The sequence below is a fragment of the Nothoprocta perdicaria genome, unplaced genomic scaffold (assembly GCF_003342845.1).
Source record: "Nothoprocta perdicaria isolate Ctin4 unplaced genomic scaffold, notPer1 scaffold_72, whole genome shotgun sequence".
Lineage (NCBI taxonomy): Eukaryota > Metazoa > Chordata > Aves > Tinamiformes > Tinamidae > Nothoprocta > Nothoprocta perdicaria.
Window position 1 is genome coordinate 2154275 of NW_020455999.1, and position 18300 is coordinate 2172574.

Consider the following 18300-nt stretch of genomic DNA (forward strand, 5'->3'; position numbering starts at 1 on the left):
CGCGCGGGGCTCCCGCCGCAGCGGCCGCCTCGCCGTCCCGTCGCAACGGGCACCGGGGCAGCCCGCGCTGCCCCCGAGGACGGGGCCACGGCACCATGAGCGCCTGGGAGCAGCAATTCCTGCAGAACGTGCCCGTGCCCCCGCACGGGCAGCGCGGCCCGCGCGGCCCCGCGGCGGCGCGCGCCCTGCAGTGCGTGCTGAAGCGCGTCGAGGGGGCCGCCTTCGCACAGGTAGAGGGGCCGTCTCCCCGCGCTGCTCTGCCGTTTGTAAAGCGCTGCAGTTTGACACACGCTTTGCTTTTTAAACCCCTGCTTTTTAAGCCTCTGCTTGTTAAAAGGTGCCTGTTTGCCTTTGCAACAGCCACTCCTGCATGCAAGCAGCATGAGGGAATTTATCAAAGCAAGGAAAACTGGGCATTGCCGAGAGATATGATTCATTCCTTGCTTTGTAGTGAAGCTTTTTGTTTGCCCCGGGGGGGAGTAATTTAGCTAAGATGCGTGTGCTGTGTTGCAGAGAGCGGCGGAGGGCCCCTGCGACACCGAGTACCAGCTGCGGCTGACCCTCTTCGACGTCGCCTACCGCCACTTCTTTGGGAGGACGTGGAGGAGCCGGAGGAGGCCGCTCCGCACGGAGCCGCGGCAGCCGCCCGGGGCCGTGTTCAACGAGGTGCGGGGCCGCCYGCCGGGATGGTTTGCGGCCTCATGGATGGAGGGGGAGCCACGAGTGGTCACTCGGTTTGTGTGTCTGAGTGTATGAACCAACCCAGCCTCTTCCCGGTCTCTTGGCTGTGCTTCATCCCGCACACGAAGGCACTTTCTGATCTCGCGTGTCCAGCTTGTGCATAATGGGGGAGCTTGGGTTTCGTGGGGCCTGYGAGCGTGGGGTGCAGCGCTGGCGGTGGCTGCTCGTGCCGCGTCCCTTGCTGTGCTGCGCAGCTGACAGCAGAGTGCACTGCTCGCTCAGCAATGGGCGAGCGCCAACCCGGGCAGAGCAGGTCCCTCATTACCACCCGGTTACSTTTACACAAAAACATGCTTTTATTCGTTATCCGTTTCAGCAGGAGGGAATGGCATCTTGTCTCTCCCGCTGCAATGAGGTGAAAGATTGCAGAATTCCTTGGGGCTGCTTAGCAGCACGGCTGGCAGAGGCGGCTTCGCCCCTCTCGGAGCAGGGGCAGGTTTGTGCCCTTAGCCAAGAGGAAGGCTGCGGATCCTTGCGGTTCAGATGCCGACTGCAGCTGAGATTTCACCTCCTTGTTCAGGACTCTTTATGATTCCACCTTATGTCCCCTTTGGCTAGTGCACTGCGCCAAAGGTGAAGTCCAGCACGCATTAGAGGTGCGCTCCTCAGCTTTTCGATCCCCAGCGGTGTCAGGGTGGCTCTGCTGGCGTGTGTGTTATGACGGGCAGTCTGAAGAGAACTGGGACTGGGTGCTGCAGAGGAGGCAGCGCGTYCCTGTGCGTGTCCCCGTGCCCTGTTTGCCACGTGCTGTCGCTGCGAGGTACGTGACGCCGCAGGCTGGCAGCCGGGCACGATGAGCAGGGCCTTTGGCTGCAGCTCTGGGTTGCAGCACGTCGCTGGAGCGGCCGAATGGCTCCGCGTGTCCCCGCGGCCGCCCTGCCCTCGCTCGGGGGTCGCTGCTGGCTGGGGAGCAGCCTCGCAGCAGTCAGGAGTGTGCGAGGGGAGGACAAAGCGCTGATCTCCACACTGACCTTGGAGCTTCGGCTGCAGGTGCCAGGCGGCCCTCGGGCACCGTTCAGGTGCCCTGCACTCCCRGCGGCAATGGGGTGGCCGCGGGACCTGCGCGGGGAGCGAGGCCTCGCCAGCRGCACGCTCGGCCTCAGCTCCACGGCGGTTAGCGGCAGCGCCGACCCCTGGGACGGTCCCGGCCCAAGCCTGAGCTCAGCAAYGGCCCCGGGGCTCTCCGCGAGCCAAAGCATCTGTCTGTGTGTCCAGCCCCTGTCGGCAGCCAGCGGTCATCACCGCAGCACTCTGCGCTAGGAGATAATAGAATAGTGATTTATTTCCCTGGGATGATGTGTTAATGTCCCTCTCAGTTATCCCTTCCTGACAGTCTATGATTACAGTAAATGTTTTCGCTGGGACACTCTGGTAATGACTCTTTAATAGAAAGATTAACCTGGCTTTAAGCGCTGTCCCTGGGAGGTGACCTGTGTCTGTCTGGTCCCTTGGGGCGCTGCCGCTGTGGCCTCCCCTCCTCGCAGCACCCGTGAGGGCTGTGCCAGCCCTTGTGCCCTCTGCGCGCTGGCCTTTTCCAGCACAGGGCGCACAACAAAGCGAGGGGTCACACAGGCCTGTAAATCCGGCCCTTAATCYGGGCGCAGCCTGAGGGCTGCTAATCCGCATTGCCTGGAAAAGCAGCCTTTCCTGGCTCTCCAAGGACTGTGCTGCTGCTCAGTCATAAACACAAAAACCGCTGCGGCAGCGGCCGTGGCAGCCTGACGAGGTGCAAGGATCGATCCAGGGGGGATCGTGCAGGCTGAGCAGGCAGCTCTGCGGACCCGTCGTCCGGGCTCCAGGGCTCCTCGTTCCCGCCCCATCCCGGAGCGCTCTCCGCGTTGCATTGCTCCTGCTGCCATGTGCTGGGCGCTTGCCAGGAGCTATTCCAGTCAGCCGTGCAGTCTCACATACCCTTTCTCCCTTCTTCCCTCGTTTCTCCGCTAGACCGTTTACTTCCACACCTCGTTGGACCACCCCAGCATCACTGCTGTAGTAGAAGTTGTGGCAATAGTCAAGAAACAAGATGGGATCTCTCAGGATCTGTCGTGTGGGTTTGGAATCATTCATCTGTTCAACAGCAAGTTGGAAACGACGAATGCAGCTGCCAAGGATAGAGGGTAGGTGCCTTCTGCGTGGGGAAACAGAGCCCCTTGGTGTTTGGGGAGCACCATAAGGTGCTTTGGACCTGCTGCCTATGGGGATTGCAGTGGGTRGTCCCATGGCTGTGAGGACACACCTTGGGCTTGGAGACTGGGATTCTTAACTGCTATAAAAGCAGAAATGTGGTTGTCCTCCAAAAGGACAATTTGTGGTAACAGAGTAGGGATGGGTTCCTTGTTGACGAGTAGAGGTACTGCAGCAAATGTGCTGTAGGGTTAATTTACTGAACGTTTCATATTTGGTTTGTTCTCTTTGGATTTAGGCTCAAGCTCTACCACGGGACGCCCCGTGCGTTGCTGCATCCGCTTTTCCAGGATCCTGTGGAAAGTAAGTGCAGGCGGATACCGCCTTCGGAGCCACTTTGCTGGGCAGGCCCCGTTGCGAGCGTCTGGCACACGTGTCCCCTCCTGCAGAGCTGGTGGCCATGCATGCCCGAGCACAGCGCGGGGAGGCCGAGCGGGAGTTGCAAGGCAGCGGAGGGCAARGGCTCTCGTGCGAGTCCTGCCCTGACAAGCTGCCGCTGTGGCCTCACAAATGCGATGCGGTTATTTATTTATAYGTATTGATCAGCCATGGCTCGCAAAGCAAGGGCTGCTGCTCACACAAGGTGAAACACAGGCGGACGGTGTCTTGCAGAGCGTGTAACTGAGACCTTTGTCCTTCTGGACGTGGTTGGTGCTTGTCAGCTCGCTCGCCGCTTTCCTGCGGGCTCAAAGCAGCCGAGCGAGTGTCCTCCCAGTGCGCGGGGCTGGCAGGGTGTCCTCATCTCACCTGTGCAGAAGGGAGAGAAAATTCCCTGTGCTTCTTACCACTCATGCAAGTGCTGGGTTAGGAAAAAGCTGGGAAAGCGTAACCAGGACTGCAGGCAGGCAGAATTAGAAACCAGAGTTAGAAATGCCTTTGTTTGCAGCTTAGTGGAAATAAGATGTACAATAGGATGGTTCTGCTGCCAAAAGGCTTGTCGGCTTTGGAAGCTGCCAGCTGCTTTGTTCCACGTGGGGCTCTTCATAGACAGTCACCAGGTGAAAGGTGCCCGTTTTYCTTCTGCTGGAGGAGGAGTCTTGCACTAGGGACGCGCATGCGTCCTACAGCAGAACCTGAGGATGTGTTGGCAGGTGACAGGAATGAGCTTTGAGTGCCCAGTGGTGATGGTCAGAAAAGACGGCTGAAAAACACTGACTATTGTGGTCATCCGTGGCAGCCCATTAGGGAGCTCTGTGCTCTCCATACAGTGCTTTTTGCTGAGAGGAGGCAGCTCGGATCTGTTGCTATTTGAGAGGTGTAATCGGTGTCTGAGTAATACCCCATCCCAAGTACTCAGCTTGCCAGCACAGGCACTGGAAATAGCGAGTGTATCTTACAGCCAGAGTCACCTCGTTATTGCACTTGCTCTGAAAACAGTCCTAACTGCTTAATTCCACACATGCCAGAAGCTGCAGAGTAGCTGAGAGTTGTGGAAGCTCTTGGATGAGATTCGCGTCAATGTGTGGAACAGGAACTTCATTCTGGTGCCGAGAGGGAGCCTTAAGCTCCGCAGCAACTCCCAGACAAATGGTTCTGCTTCCAAAATGTTCCTTTATCGATGGTCTCTGACAGCAGTGTGTTAGGGCTGTCTGGCCAGGGTTTGGAGCATTCACAACGTTTTCTCTCATTTAGAGAACAAGTACATGACGGTGATGGAGAACAGCCACCTGCAGTACACCTTGCGGCCCCACGCACCCCTGGAGACGATAGCTCACCTCTTTCCTGAGAACCTGCTCATGTCTGGGCTGCAGAGGATTCCTGGTGTGCTGCCTGCACGTGGGCACACGGGTAAGGACTCCGTTAACCTGCTCTGTCCGTGTCGGCTGAATCGCCGCGTGCTGCGGTGCTGGCCTGACCGTCCTGGGGCTGCTGAGCGTGCCAGTCCCGGCGGGAGCGCGGGCAGCACCGCGCTCGGCGGTGCCTTTCCTCTCTGCCTGAGCAAGCCCAGGATGGCAGGGCTCTGTCCTCTGTGGTTACTTGGAAAGGGAAGGGCCTCTCTGCCGCGCAGAGGGCCGGACGTCTGTGTTCAGGTGTTTTACAGCACAGTGAAACAGGCGGCTGCAGAGCAGAGCCCTGTTGTGCAGGTGGGGGTTGCCTCAGGCAGTGGTGTCCGCTGCTAATCCGCACTAATCCCGGCTGGCGGCCGCCTGTAACAGCGGGGACCATGACCTTGCTGTGTGGCAGCACGTCCTGAGGGGTGCCCGGCCCCTGCCCTCCAGAGCAGCGCGCGCTGTGCCCTGGGACTGCAGGACGGGCCCCCGGTGCTGCCGGTGCCCACCGCAGTGCAACGGGGCTCCCTTACAGTGCCGCGCTCGCTGCGCCTCCTCYGGGGAAGATCTTCCTGTGAGAAGCTGCAGTTCCCGTCTGGTACAAACGTTCCCCCGAGCTCCGGCACTGCCTCGGGGGGAGAGAGAGCACAGGCCTCTGGAATTTTCCTCTCTGAGATGTACTCGTAGCATTTTATATCCAACCCTTAATATGTCAAAGTGGTCTCATTCTGTTCTTCCCTGGTAATTGCTTTACTGCCTGGAAAGTGCTGTGGATAAATAATGGTCCATTTAATTAGGGTCATTCAGCTGAGTCTTAGGAGGAGTCTTTACAACTTGTTCAAAACTCTCCGTGTCCGTGCCAGGGTTCTGGCTGCCTGGAGGTGGGCAAGTCCAGAGGAAGAATTGGCCATGCGGAGCATCCGCAGACTCTGCCTGTGAATTTCAGAGCTTTGTGCTTTGAGTCGATACTGTGGAAGTCTGGGATCTGAAAATCTGGAGAATAGAGTACCAATTCTTGACCTGAATTTTCTTAACTTACTGCTTAGAAGTCCCTCCTGATGACATTTCTTGGTTTGCATCAGTTACTGCTAAAGCCGGGAAGGTGCTGCGGAGCCTCCTTTACGCCTCCTTTTCCCTCCCCTAAGCAAAGAAGTGAGCAGCAGCGAGCACTAGAGCGCTGCATGTGAACTAACTTGAGCCTCCCTGTTCCTTTACAGAGGGTAGTTTAGGCAAGGTGTAGGCTGTGAGTTGCTAGACTGAAAGGCAGGAGAGCAGAGGAGAGGGAGCCCGTGAAGTGGTCGTGGTTGCTGCGACTGCATCAGGGTGGATTCCTGCTCTGTAACGCCAAGCTTTCCTTGTGGAAGGATGAGGGCTCTGCGCTCTGCTCTGGCAGCAGGTCTGCCCCAGGGAAGCCCTCGTGGCTGGTGGATGCYCAGGGAGGCCCCGGGTGACGGGTGACTCGCTGCCCTGTCGTTTCAGATGATTGCTTCCTGGCACCGCGGCTCATGAAGCCCATCACTTGCTTTCTGGATAAAGTCTCTGTCCATCTGTACCCTTCTCTGGAGGAATTTGAGGAGGAACTGCTGGATTTACTCAACAGTGATCGCTTRCTGAAGGTAGAGCCTATATAGAGCCTATAGAGCTGCATAGGAGAAGGAATGATRAGCAGTAACGGTGCCTTCTTTGCAGGTGGAGCCGAAACATTTAGACAAACTCCATTAGTGTGTCTGTTTTGCTTAGGGTCCTWTTTCTGCTATGAAAATTGTCATCTTGCTTTACTTGAATGCCTCTTGGATCAGTACGCAGGAATTTTATGTCAGATTTGCTTTGAGCAGCAAAGCAACAAGCAGCCTTTTGGTCTGCTCTGTGTTGAATATGGGAGGCTGCGACTTAATGCTCGCTCTGCGAAGCCTGTGCCCGAGCGGCACCGCTAGCGAGCAGCAGAGACCTCCAGCGAGGTCCCTGTTTGTTTGTCAGGCTGCTGTCGGGTCTGCTCAGAAGATGAAACACTTTAATATCCAGCGCTCACGCTGGGGCAGGTTCCATTTTTATTAGTTTATGACTGATTGCCTCATTTGTCCTCTCCGGAGGCCCCGAAGGCTCCGGCGGCCGGCGGGAGGTCCCGGCGGGAGCGCGCGGGGCTGGAGGCCGTCGGGCGGAGAGGCTGCGAGGCCGTGACTCCCCTCCCTGTGCCGCAGGCGAGCGCCACACCGGACGGCCGCGCCGTGGCCATCGAGGAGCGGCGCCTGCGCGTCGGCGTCCACAACGGCTTGGCCTTCGTGGCGGCGCCGCAGGTGGCCGTGCTGGTGCCCGAGGCGGCGGTGGCCCGGGGACGCCCCGCGGGCCGCGGCTCCCGAGCCAGGTGAGTGCTGCTCGGCGCGCTCGCCGCTGCCCGCGCTCCTGCAGCCGCCCGCGCCGCCCTGCTAGAACCTGCTCTCAAGCCCTCCCTTCCTCGCGCTCCCGTGCAGCCGTGTAGGTCAAGCTCTGCTTCTGAGGAGTCGCATCCACCTGCCTGAAATGGTTCCTCACCCAGCGTTCGCCATCGTCTTCCAGCTTGAGTATGTCTTCTGCGTGCCAGGAGGAGCCAACGGGAAGGTAGGCATGAACTGTGCACTGCCAATAAATCCTCATCTAGACCCACGGACAAGCCTTAGAAACGGGCAAGGGCTTTGCTGACAACCCTTAACTAGTTGCATGTCCCTGAGGGGCTGCAGTGACTGCCTCACAGCTGCTCTGGTTACTCAGTGACATTTCTAAAGTTTCTCTGATCAATTATTAAAGAACATAAATCTGCACCTGATGGACCAGAGTCCTTTCGAGTAACGAGATACCCTGTCCAGATTGCACCGTCCTGCGTTATCAAGGCACTAGACAAATGGCACCTTCTGAGCTATTCTTGTCCACTGTTTAATTAGCACAGGCATTTAAGACATATTAGCCACCCAACAGCTCCTTCCTCAAAGGTTAAGGTCTCGAGTCCTGTAAGGAGAAATGGCTTCATGCTGGTGCACGGCTCCCTCGCCTCCGAAGTGCTGTACTGTGCTGCAGGGCTCAAGCTGAGCGAGATTTCTGGCTCCTCCGACCCACCAGGCTAGTGCTCGGGAGAGGTGCTGCCCGGGCAGCTCCAAATTAGAAGTTCCGTTTTCTTTGGCTCTTTTCTCAGAACCCCCTTTGTTTATCATCTTCTCATGTTGCCTTCATTTTAAGCTGTCCGGATGTAAAGAAACAGGTCTGTGAAGTTCCCTAAATAAAAGGGACTTGGAAAAGAGGGAGCTGGAGCGCCTTGCCTTTTGGTAGTGTGTGAATAGGCTTCAGATGAACAGTGSATGTGCTGCACCATCTACAGTAAAGAGCATTTTTTAACACTTAAAAAGAGCAGCCTTTTATAAATGTGCTGAACATCAGTAGCTTAAATTGAGGGTAACTTGTCCTCTAAGCATGTTAGGAAAAAGAGCTGGTTTTAAGCACTGGCATTTGGTTTATTTTTCAGTGTTTCAGTTCCTATCATGAYGATCTTATGCCTTATAATTTAGGAAGCAAAGGAAAATGCAGAAATGGTTAATAATGTAGGAGCAAAAGAYGGGCCCTTCAGATTCAAATGACCTCAAAAATCATAGAACCCAAAGCTCAAAACACTTCTTAGTTCTTAAGCTGTCTCTTGGATAGCTTAAGATAGTTGGATATTTGCGGGATTTTCTTATTCAAACTGCAGGGTTTGTGTTTCTGCAGGGTTTGTGTTTTGTGCCTTTTCCTGGCTTATTTTAACACATCACTGCTTTTTAATTATTTCTGAAAAATGAAGTGTTTTCGTTTCGCAATCACGAGATCTTGATGCTTGATAAATCCCTTCGCTGCTTCCCGCAGGTTTTGCCCACAGTCCGTCGCGGTTACGGCGGTGCTCCGCGCGCTCATTAGGAGCGCTGGTGGAAAAGTTGTTTGTTTTTAAAAATTGCTATTGACTAGCATCTCGGATTCATGACTTGACAGATGGGGAGCATAAAGCAGAAGAGAAAGCACGGTGAATAAAGGATTCCTCTCAGCAACAGATTTATTAATCTTGTTTAAAAAAAAAAAAAAAAAACACTAAAACCGCGAGTGCTTTTTAGGCACTTGCCTGGCACCGTTGCCCCCAGCCCGGGCGCCTCATCCGCATTCTTGTCTTGCCAGGATTCACTCCATGCTGGATGGTGGTGGCCACACGAGGTGGGCAGGGAAGGGACCTCCTTGTGCCCCTTGCTGCTCCGCTCGCAGGCAGTGCGTGCCAGCCGCCCCTCCGTGTCCCCCGTGCGCACTCGCCAGCCCTGCTCGCTGCACACGGGCTCTCCGTGTCCCCCACGTGCTTTTGGCCACCCTGTTCATGGACCCTCCATGTCCCTCACGTGTGAAGCTGAGTGCATCAAGACGGAAGAGAGTCTGCAGGGGGGATTGCAGATAATCCCCCTTCCCATGGGGCTGGCGGCAGGGGCTGCGGGGAACCCTTGGAGTGTTGAAGCCATTGCAAGCTCCTCTGGCTCCCTTGCATGCAAGCCTCTGGTTAATTGGTTTTAATTGCTGTTGTCATCGCGTTTAAATTCTTGCTTGTGCCTGTGAACATCGCAGGATGTGGAGGCAGGAGGGGAAGGTGCACTTGACCACGCAGTGGCTTCCAGGGTCCTGTCCGGGTGCCCGCGGGCGCTGCCCGAGAGCTGTTTYGCTCCCTGGGACAAAAGGCAAATGCCCCCTATCAAAATGTCACTGGGCTTCCAGCAGCAGCCTGTGCAGGATGGCGCGGAGGGGCTCACTCCATCATTTTAATTATATGTTGTTAAATTTTTTTTTCCACTGTGTGTATGTATATGGAGAAATTAGCCTGCAGCAGTCCTGGAGTGTTCTGGCAAGCCAAGTGGCAGAATTTCAGCTATTTTTAATTTAAAAAAGGCTACTCTTCAGAATGTAGCACAAAAATAAGCTGTATGCTGAAGGCATGTCCTTTTCTGGCACACTGGGGTTTTTCTGAGAGTTTAAATGTGGCTTTTCCCTCCCGAGCTGTCCCTGGTGGTCACCCCGCGGTGACATCAGGCGTGCAGCCTGGCTTTCCCCAGGGCTCCGGGGCCACCTCCAGAGTGAACAGTTCCTCACGGGCCCCGAATCCTCCGGCTGAGGAGGCTGGGAGAGGGTCACGCGTAACGCAATAAACATCGCCTCTCGTTAGAGCTGTCCAAAGCAAAACGAGGGGAAATGTGGGTATTTGTAAAAGAGGCACACACAGAGCGAAAGCCTTGGTATTGATTGGGAGAGGAAACGCCGTGGAGCAGCGTGCGGCTGCAAATGAGATATCGGATTCAGCTCATTTAGAGTCCAAAGCCCAGGGGCCTGCCCAGGCCTGAGGCGGGGAGCGCGTGGCTGGTGGTGGGCCGCGCGGCGCCRCTTCCCTCGGCGCTCCGGGGGGGCCTGGCTCCAGCTGCGACCCTGGAAGCAGAGCTGGGGCACAGAGCACAGGTTAGGGCAGCCTGGGCAGCCCCGGCCTTGCTCTGGGGCAGCGGGAGCGCTGGCCGGGCTCTCCCGTCTCCGCAGGGAGGACGGGCCGGGACCCTGTGCCCTTCCTGCCGCGCMCGTTGCCGCTGCGCCCTGCACGGGTGCTCCCGAGCAGCCCGGCACTGGGYGCTCGCTCTGCGCCCGTTCCCTGCAGCCTGCGCTCCTACGGGAGGCTGCTAGCGTGCTTGCCAAAGTGGAACCTTTTAGCATCTTTCCAGAATACGTGTCCTATCTCTGAGGAGAAGATGGTCAAAAATATATCATTTAATGCAGCTCCTTGAGTGAGAGAGTTACAGTTCTTTAATGAGCTCCTGACCTTATCGYGGCGACCTAATCACCTTCTATGCATAGGAAGAGTTCTCATCTCTGGAACATTGTCTCTGTTATTGCGGCAGTGGTGATAATAAATTCCTAGTAAAACCTGCCAGCGCTGACGTTACACGCTCYCACTTACGCTGGTGGCGGGAAGTGTTCCCTGGAGCCATCCGTGGCCGAGGGGGACTGATTGAAGAGCGAGGGGGGGCCTGGGCTGGGGACGGGGCTGTTCCTGCTGTGTCCTTGCAGCATCCCCTGCTCTCGTCTTCCCGCAGGTGCCGGCGGTGAGCATGCAGGCGCTGCGCTGGGCTGCGTGGAGCCCCGCGGAGGGCGCGGGCACCGCCGACGTGGCCGTGCCGCTGCGGGGCGGCGCGCGCCGCAGCCCTGGCCGAGCCCTCGTCTACAGGGAGCGCGGCGCCGGCTCGGCGGAGGTGAGGAGCCCCTCGGGCACCCCACACCCTGAGGGGCCTCCTGGGTGCCCAGGTGGGAGCGAGGCCCCCAGCAAGGCTGCGGGTGAAGGAGAAGCCCCGTGAAGAGCGCGGGAAGCCCTGGGAAGAGCAGGGAGGCCCCGCGGTGCGCGCTGTGCCCTGTGCTCTGCCACCGTGTTCATGGTGGTTTTCCTTGGGGGCTGCTGTTCCTGAGCGAGTTCCTGAGCCATTCCTAAAGTGCAAACAGAGGGTCCAAGACCTCGCCCCCAAGGGTCTATAGTTTATCAGTAAAAAGCCCYACCTCCCTTGCAAAAACGTCTGTTGTTTCCAGACTCCCCTGACGAGGCCRGACTGCAGTGTTCGCTCTCCACCTCAGACAGCAAGCTGTGCAGCTCTGCAGCCTGCCCTGCCCCGCTCTGTGTTGGACACGTTCACATTTATTGTTTGCATGAAGGGCAGAGCACTAGATTAATTTTAAGCACCTGGTGAATATGTGAACGTCCTTAACTCAGCAAGATTTTATGCCTGAGGTGGGCCATAGAAAGAGTTTGCCAGTGTGTTTGTTTCTGCAAGCGGACAGATCTTCAGCGATGTTATTAAAATGTAAATCCCTGCCAGCTCTGCCTCCATATGCCTGGAAAGATGCTTTTTGCACCACGTTTTCTCTGGCTGCAGCTGAGAGAATTGCTTCTCCTTTGAGAGATACAAAAGAGTACGTACATAGCGTGCATTCTTTAAAAGTGTTTTGCTTCCCTTCCAAATTTCAGGTGAGGCAGCTTGAATCTGGTACCATCCAATTCCACATTTCCACGGATTCAGAGGAACATCTTGTAACTTCTACAGATGTCTCAAGTAAAGAGAGAGAAGATTCAGCGAGGCCTCCTACACCAGCTCCGAGTGAGTGTTTTCCATGTTGGTGACATTTAAAGCGTAGAGTGTAGCATTGGTTTGTGATCAGAAGCAAAAACCAGATAAGTTCAGCGAACTAATTTACGAATTATCACAGTGAGCGGAGCTTGCATCCCTTTGAATCCAGCTCCCATTTAGACTTTGTAATTTGCAAATGTGGCTGCGCTGCCGGGACTTGGCCGCGGAGCTTCCCGGCTGCCGCCGTCTTCGCGCTCCGCGGCGCTGTCCCGGCGCGTGGGCGCCTTGGCACCCCCGAGAGGCATCGCTCCCYGCTGCCCGCGTTCCCCGGCGCCTGAAACCCTTGGTTCCTCCACGCCTGAGGATGGAGGAGTTGGCAGTTTGAGGCTGGATAATAAATAACCTCGTTTAGCTGCGGCTTACGGGAGGTGGCGGCGGCGCAGCTTTCAGCGCAGGTACCTCTGAGGCGAGCGGGTCTCTTCCAGGCTCTTGCCCCCRTATCTGTTGGCGCAGGCGCGTGCGCACAGCACACGAGTGCCAGATGGTGGGGTTTTCAGCACTGAGCTGTTATGTGTAGTGAAGAGAGAAATAAAATTTCCATTGACTTGGACTTGGGAAGGGAGGTAAATCAATGCCCAGTGCTCTTGAAAACCCCCTCCCGTTCCTATGGCTCTGTTCTCTGTTCTTTTTCCACACTCAGCAGGAAGCAAACTCGTAGATCTAGATTTTTATCTGAACTTTGCACGCCAGAATGTGACACAGGGATCAAAATAAGAGAACACAAATTTGCCTATTTATATGGCTTGGAATAATTCGATTGTTTCGCCATGGCTTCTGCAGTGATGAATGTTCCTCTTTCATTGACAGTCCCTCCGCTCTGGTGTTTTTAATCTTTCTCGATCTATGTAGGGATGCGTGAACCAGATTGCTGGCAACTTAACTGCCTGTTCAAACGTCAATATGTGAGTTTATTACCGTATTAATGTGGCGTTGTTGCTGGAGTCTGCAGGACCATTTGTACTCGAGGGGCTGCCGGAGGAGCCGTCTGCTCGTGAACGTTTCGCGGTGGAGACAAGTGCTCTTTGAACCGCGGAGCTGCTGGCGCCGTGGCGCTTCCGTGGAGCGCTGAGCCGCCCCGCGGAGGCCGAGGCCTTGGCAGCTCCTTCTGGCCACGGCGCTGCAGCGAGCGCAGAGCCCCGTGGCCCTGAGGCCGCTGCCCAGGGACCGAGAGCTGCTCCCGCGCGCGGAGGGAGCCGGGGTGCAGGGGATGCTCAGCAGCCCCTGCCGTCACAGGGAGCTTCACGGGYGAATTCCTGGCCTCGTGCAGGGCCGCCGGGCGCTCGCGGAGCTGCAGGGGGTCTGTGCAGCGGCGCCTTGGGGAGGCAGCGCGCGTCGCGATGGGCTTTTGTGGCGCTGACCAGGCGAGAGCCTCGCCATGCTCCTCGCCGAGAGCGCCCTGCACGCCCTGCTCCACTGCCCTCGCTGCACTCGCGGCCGCCCCATCCTCTTTGGGAGATCTTGCCCTGCCCACGCTGGGGCACCGTGCCCAGCGAGGGCCCYGCGYGGCCCCGGCGCCTCTCYGGCTCCTCGTGCCCCACAGCAATGCTCGACAGAGCCAGAGGCACCAGCAGAGCGGGGTGCGGGAGGCTGCTCGAGCTGCTCGTTAGCTTCTCCTGTGTGCTCGGCCACGCGCCCGGCGCCGCTGACGGGAGCCGCTGTGGCTCGTGACAGCTGTGCCGAGCGCGCGGGACCTGCCTGCGCCGGCGTGGCCCGTCGTGAGGAATTAGTCTCCAGCCAGGCCTGCGAATGTGCTGCACTTGGCACCCCTGCTCTCCTTTTGTCTCCGCCGATTTAGGAGGGTGCTCTCCAGTGAACTCGGTGTTTAGCGGACTTTCAAGACAGGCGCTCACTGCTGTCGGCATCGYGGGTGCCGGGTGCCCCGTGCACGGGAATCTGGCCGGGCGGCCACTGCTGAACACGCTGCGTGGATGTGGACATCTCTGCTTCTGCTTGAGGCTTCTCAGGCTTCAGGTTTGCTTGAAAACAACCCAGCAGGCTGCTTGCCTCTGTTGTGACCCTGCTGCAGCGTCTGGCAAAGGTGTCCCCTTTGGGGCACCCCTGGCCTCCCCCATGACCTCTGGCGTGTCCTGGCAGATGAGATGCTCGGAGTCTCGTGGGGCAGCAGGTGCCTCCGTCCCCAATGCAGGCACTACGGACAAGGTGGCACAGCCCGGCTGCCCCTGTCCCCCGTCCTGCTTCAGGGCCAGGCTGGGCCCGGCCTCCCTCCGGCCTCGGCACCATGGGCAGAGTCTGTTCCGCTGGGTGTGCTCAGCTGCACGGGAGCTGCCAGTGCTGACACAGCCGTCCCTGGTGCCTGCGGCCCCTTCCCTGGTCCCTGCAGCCCCTTCCCTGGCATTGCAGACCCAACAGCCTCCCGATGTCCTGGGGGCTTTTGTGCAGACGTGGAGAGGTGCCGGGCAGCGCGCGGTTCTGGGTAGCCGTGCTCGACACGTGTCCCCAGGGCTGGCGGGCCCCGGGTGCGGCGGTGAGTTTGGCACGTGCCGGCGAGCAGCGAGTGGCCGCGCGGTTCCAGGGCACGGATGTAGCAGCAGATGAGAGTAGTGACGAGAAATAATGGAAGCACTATGAAAACCTTAAGTATCCTAAACTTTCACGTCTCATTAGGCAATGCGCTTAGCAGCACCGCGTGGCTYGGAGGGAAGCGCGGCGCTGGCGGGAGCTGCGCCCGGAGCAGGGAAGCGGAGCTGGCACACGCAGCCCAGCTCCCGCGGAGCGGCGGGTGGCCCTGGGCAGGCGCCGCCTCCCCCTCCTGTGTGCTGAGCTGGTGGGGACAGACGGGCGCGAAGCCCCGCGAGCGGCGCAGCCTCTGCGAGGGGCAGAGCCCAGGGCCGCATCCTGCTCCGTGGTGTGTGCCCGTGTGCGCTGCATGCCCACGTGTGTTGTGTTCATGTGTCATGTCTGCATGTGTTGTGTGTCCATGTGGGTCATGTGTGTCATGTGTCTGCTGTTGCTGGTGTGGGCAGCCCGCAGTGCGTGCGTGCTGTGTACCCACATGTGCCACGTACTCACATGCGCTGCGTACCCACGAGTGCAGTGTGCCACCGTGGGCAGCCCGCAGCACGTACCCATGTGTGCCAGGTATACCCACATGTGCCGTGTGCCCACGTGCCAGCACGGGCAGCCCGCGGCGCGTGCCAGCGCCCTGAGCAGGCCGTGTCTCTGCTGTCCCCAGGTGCGGTGTCCCCTCCTCGCCTGACAGCCTCCAGCACGGGCCCCGGGGTAAGTGTGTCCGCGAGAGCCACGCGGTGCCCGACCCCGGCGAGGGCTGGAGCGCTGGGCGGCCGTGGTGCCCCCGCAGCGCCGGCCCTTCACACAGAGCCGCTTCGCTGCCCCGCCGGCTGCCCGTTTCCAAGGCTGTTGTGGCCAAATGGCACTGAACGGGCTGCTGAAATCCGCGTCCTCCAAGGAAGCAAAACAAATTCTGCCTGTACTTTGCTGGACACAAATCTCTGAGCTATTTTCATGCTCCCAATTTACTATTTTAAGGGCGATTCTGGCCATTGGTGAGCTAGATTTTCTAGCTGCTGTTGTCCCATGGCAAATGAGAAACTGTGAGGCACAGTTTCTCCGTGGAGAGCTGTCAGGCTTGCAGAAGAGCTATGAATACTGCAGTGTCTTATCTCTTTGTTTTTTTAATCTTAGTGCAGGATCAATGCTCGCATTTTTTTCCGATAAAATGAAATGCTTCAGAGGGCGGCACGAAGCTGTTTCATTTCCGCCCCCCCCCACCATGTTTTCCTCCTCCTGCCTTTGCAAAACGACATTCGGGCGGGTAGCTAAAGTAGGGAACAGAGGTGCGAACGCGCAGGCAGGCAAGCCGTGCTGCTGCTGCGCGGGGCTGCTGAGCCCTGGCGAGGACGCGCGAGGCGCAGCGGGCGCTGCCGCGCGGTGCCGCTCGCTTGGCGCTTGCTCGCTGCCAGCTGCGCTCACTGCCTGCCCTCCTGCCTTTCAGCTCTCGCTGCGGCAGCTGTCGGTGTCCCCAGCGCGGCGCAGCGAGCYCGCGGCCACGCCGAGCGGGGCGGCGGGCGCGCGGTGCCCTGGCGAGTCGGCTGCTCTCCCGGCACCGCAGGAGCCACCACGCAGCAGCAGCCCGGCCGGAATCGCCCACTTGGAGGCTGAGCTGGGCACCGAGGACGGCGAGCCGCTGCGGGAGCTGCCGTTTGTGCCCGTGCACGCGCCCGTCGCGGCGCCGGTGAGCAGGTGAGCTGCGGCGCTCGGGCGCATGCGGCTGCGCAGCCGAGGGCTGACGCTGAGCGTGCTGCGGTGCCCGGCGGCTCCGGCCTCGCGGGAGCCACCGCGGGCCTCAGAACAACTTGCGTGTGGGTTCCAGCACCACGCAGAGCCGAGCCTTCCTCGCTCACCTGCGCGCCTCCGGCTTTCCCGAAATCCTGGACTGTAACAAGGAGCCCGTGGAAGTCAGTGACCCCAGCAACCCTGGGAGCTTCAGTTCCCAACTGGAAGAGGCCGATGTTCTGCAGACCAACGAAATCATCCTGCAGTTTCTCACCTTTACTCGGTAAGATCCCAGGTTTTCTGGCAAAGTGGAGGTGTTCTGAGAAACGGTCCTTTTCCAAAGCCACCCACAACTCACTYGCTTGTGTGATTTGGATATAATGTTGTGAAAGTGCTGCTGCTTTTAATGTTTGTGATGGAAACAGAATCCCAGGGTTTTCTACAGCCGTATTATTCTTGGAAGTCTCTCTAGAGTGTATTCCATCGTTCTCTCTGGCTGCATGGCCGCAAAGCGATGCCAGAGCCAGCTAGGGTGAGGTTGTGTTGTCACTCCAACTGGAGCTTGAACTTGGGTGGAACCTGCTGGCGCTGTGGTAACGTCCTCGTGATGGCACTTTGCTTGTAGATGACAACGTGCTGTGGGAAGGTAAAATGGGATTTTAACTTGGCTCTTCCATCACGGCATACGGTAGAAGACAGCTGGAGTTGAGAAGCTTTCAGAAGGCAAAGACAAAGCATATGCCCCCTGTCTTCCAAGGGCTCCACATGCTGCTGATAGTGCTGGTCCTCTCCTGTTTCCCTGCTGCTCAGCAGGCGACCAGCTCACGCCGTTAGGCGCCGGGGGAGGTGGGCACTGCACGCTAACCCGCACCGGCCTTTCTCTTGGCGCAGGGTTCTGCAGAACGGGTTAGAAGCATCGTGGCCGCAGACCGTGTTCTTCACCTTCCAGTTCTACCGCTTCCCCGCGGTCACCACGGCGCGGCTGCAGCTGGGCGACGCCGGCGATGGGCACGCTGCCTCCCCGCGCATCCTGCTCCCCATCCGCGAGGACGGAGGTCTCGGTAAGCTTGGCGGACGGAGGGAGTGAAGGGCGATGTGTCTGTGACGGCCGTGGGAGTGCGTGCCTACCGCGTGTGCCATGCCTGCTGCTGCACCGTGCGTGCTGCTGCAGCATGCTTACTTCTGCAGCGTGCCCGCCGCTGCAGCGTGCCCGCTGCTGCACCGCACTGTCACCTGCACGGCAGCCGCTGCGCCAGGCCATGCTGTCTCGAGGCAGAGCCGCAGCGGGGCCGTCGGCCGGCCGGGAAGTTCCCGTTGGCCTGTCCAGCCTCACCGACTCCTTCACGTAGCTGCTGCCCACAGCAGAGGAGGCTGACCTGGTTTGGAGGCCAGCGACCTACTTTTATGTGTAAAACAGAGAGTTTTCACTCTTTGCTAGGCCTTGCCCTGGGGCTTACAAGCACATTAATACTGAAATTTTATTGCTGTTTTGAGTCTTTCATGCAGTTCATCAGTAAACTTGTCTTTTGTAGTTGTTTTGTGTGCTCTGCTGTTGTGTTCCTGTATGAGGGAAGCCCTCCTGGGAAGTTCAAACAATAGGAAGTATTCCACGTGTTTTCTCGGTCCATCAGACTGCGGCTTGTCTCCAGGTCGGGGGAATGGACTGCTACCGTCTGCTTTAATAGCAACCTTCCATTAGTTTGTGGCATATAATTAAAATGTTCAAAATGTCAAACCATAAAGTAAAACATCAATATGTATTGGTGTCATGATTCAGACATCTAGACTGCTGACTCCGGTGGTAGCTGAGTGTATTTAAGACATGCAACACATTAAAGCAAACTGCCTGGAGTAATCTAATCTGATTCTCGCAGCAATATGCCTTTTTTTTCTTTTTTTTTTTTTTCTGTCTTATTAAATTCTTGTCCCAAGAGCACAAAGCCAATATAGCATCTCTTGCAGAGCGTGTTCAGTTGATAACATTCCTTCTCCGTGCGGAATTATTACCGGAAATAGAGGAGAGGTCCATACAAAGCGAGTGTGTCTGCGGGGAGATGTCACTCCCTGCTCGATCCTGTAGGTTGCCGAGTGGCCAACAGGGCCGTTAGATGGGATTGGCACTCGCTCAGGATAACACAGGCCCTGGTGCTCCCGGAGATGCTGGATGA

The 18300-nt window shown here is 57.8% G+C and overlaps 1 protein-coding gene across 1 annotated transcript in view; it reads left to right on the top strand.

Annotated features, from left to right (window-relative positions):
- The first annotated feature begins 95 nt into the window (after nucleotides 1-95).
- Nucleotides 96-18300, top strand: part of NPHP4 (nephrocystin 4) — a 29348-nt gene continuing 11143 nt past the window's right edge. Inside the window, exons 1-14 of the mRNA XM_026051098.1 lie at nucleotides 96-230; nucleotides 514-666; nucleotides 2686-2858; nucleotides 3164-3228; nucleotides 4558-4713; nucleotides 6174-6310; nucleotides 6893-7056; nucleotides 7163-7289; nucleotides 10799-10954; nucleotides 11719-11848; nucleotides 15072-15118; nucleotides 15852-16099; nucleotides 16230-16415; nucleotides 17024-17193. Coding sequence (XP_025906883.1) covers nucleotides 96-230; nucleotides 514-666; nucleotides 2686-2858; nucleotides 3164-3228; nucleotides 4558-4713; nucleotides 6174-6310; nucleotides 6893-7056; nucleotides 7163-7289; nucleotides 10799-10954; nucleotides 11719-11848; nucleotides 15072-15118; nucleotides 15852-16099; nucleotides 16230-16415; nucleotides 17024-17193 — 2047 coding nt within the window. The remainder of the gene's footprint in view (nucleotides 231-513; nucleotides 667-2685; nucleotides 2859-3163; nucleotides 3229-4557; nucleotides 4714-6173; nucleotides 6311-6892; nucleotides 7057-7162; nucleotides 7290-10798; nucleotides 10955-11718; nucleotides 11849-15071; nucleotides 15119-15851; nucleotides 16100-16229; nucleotides 16416-17023; nucleotides 17194-18300) is intronic.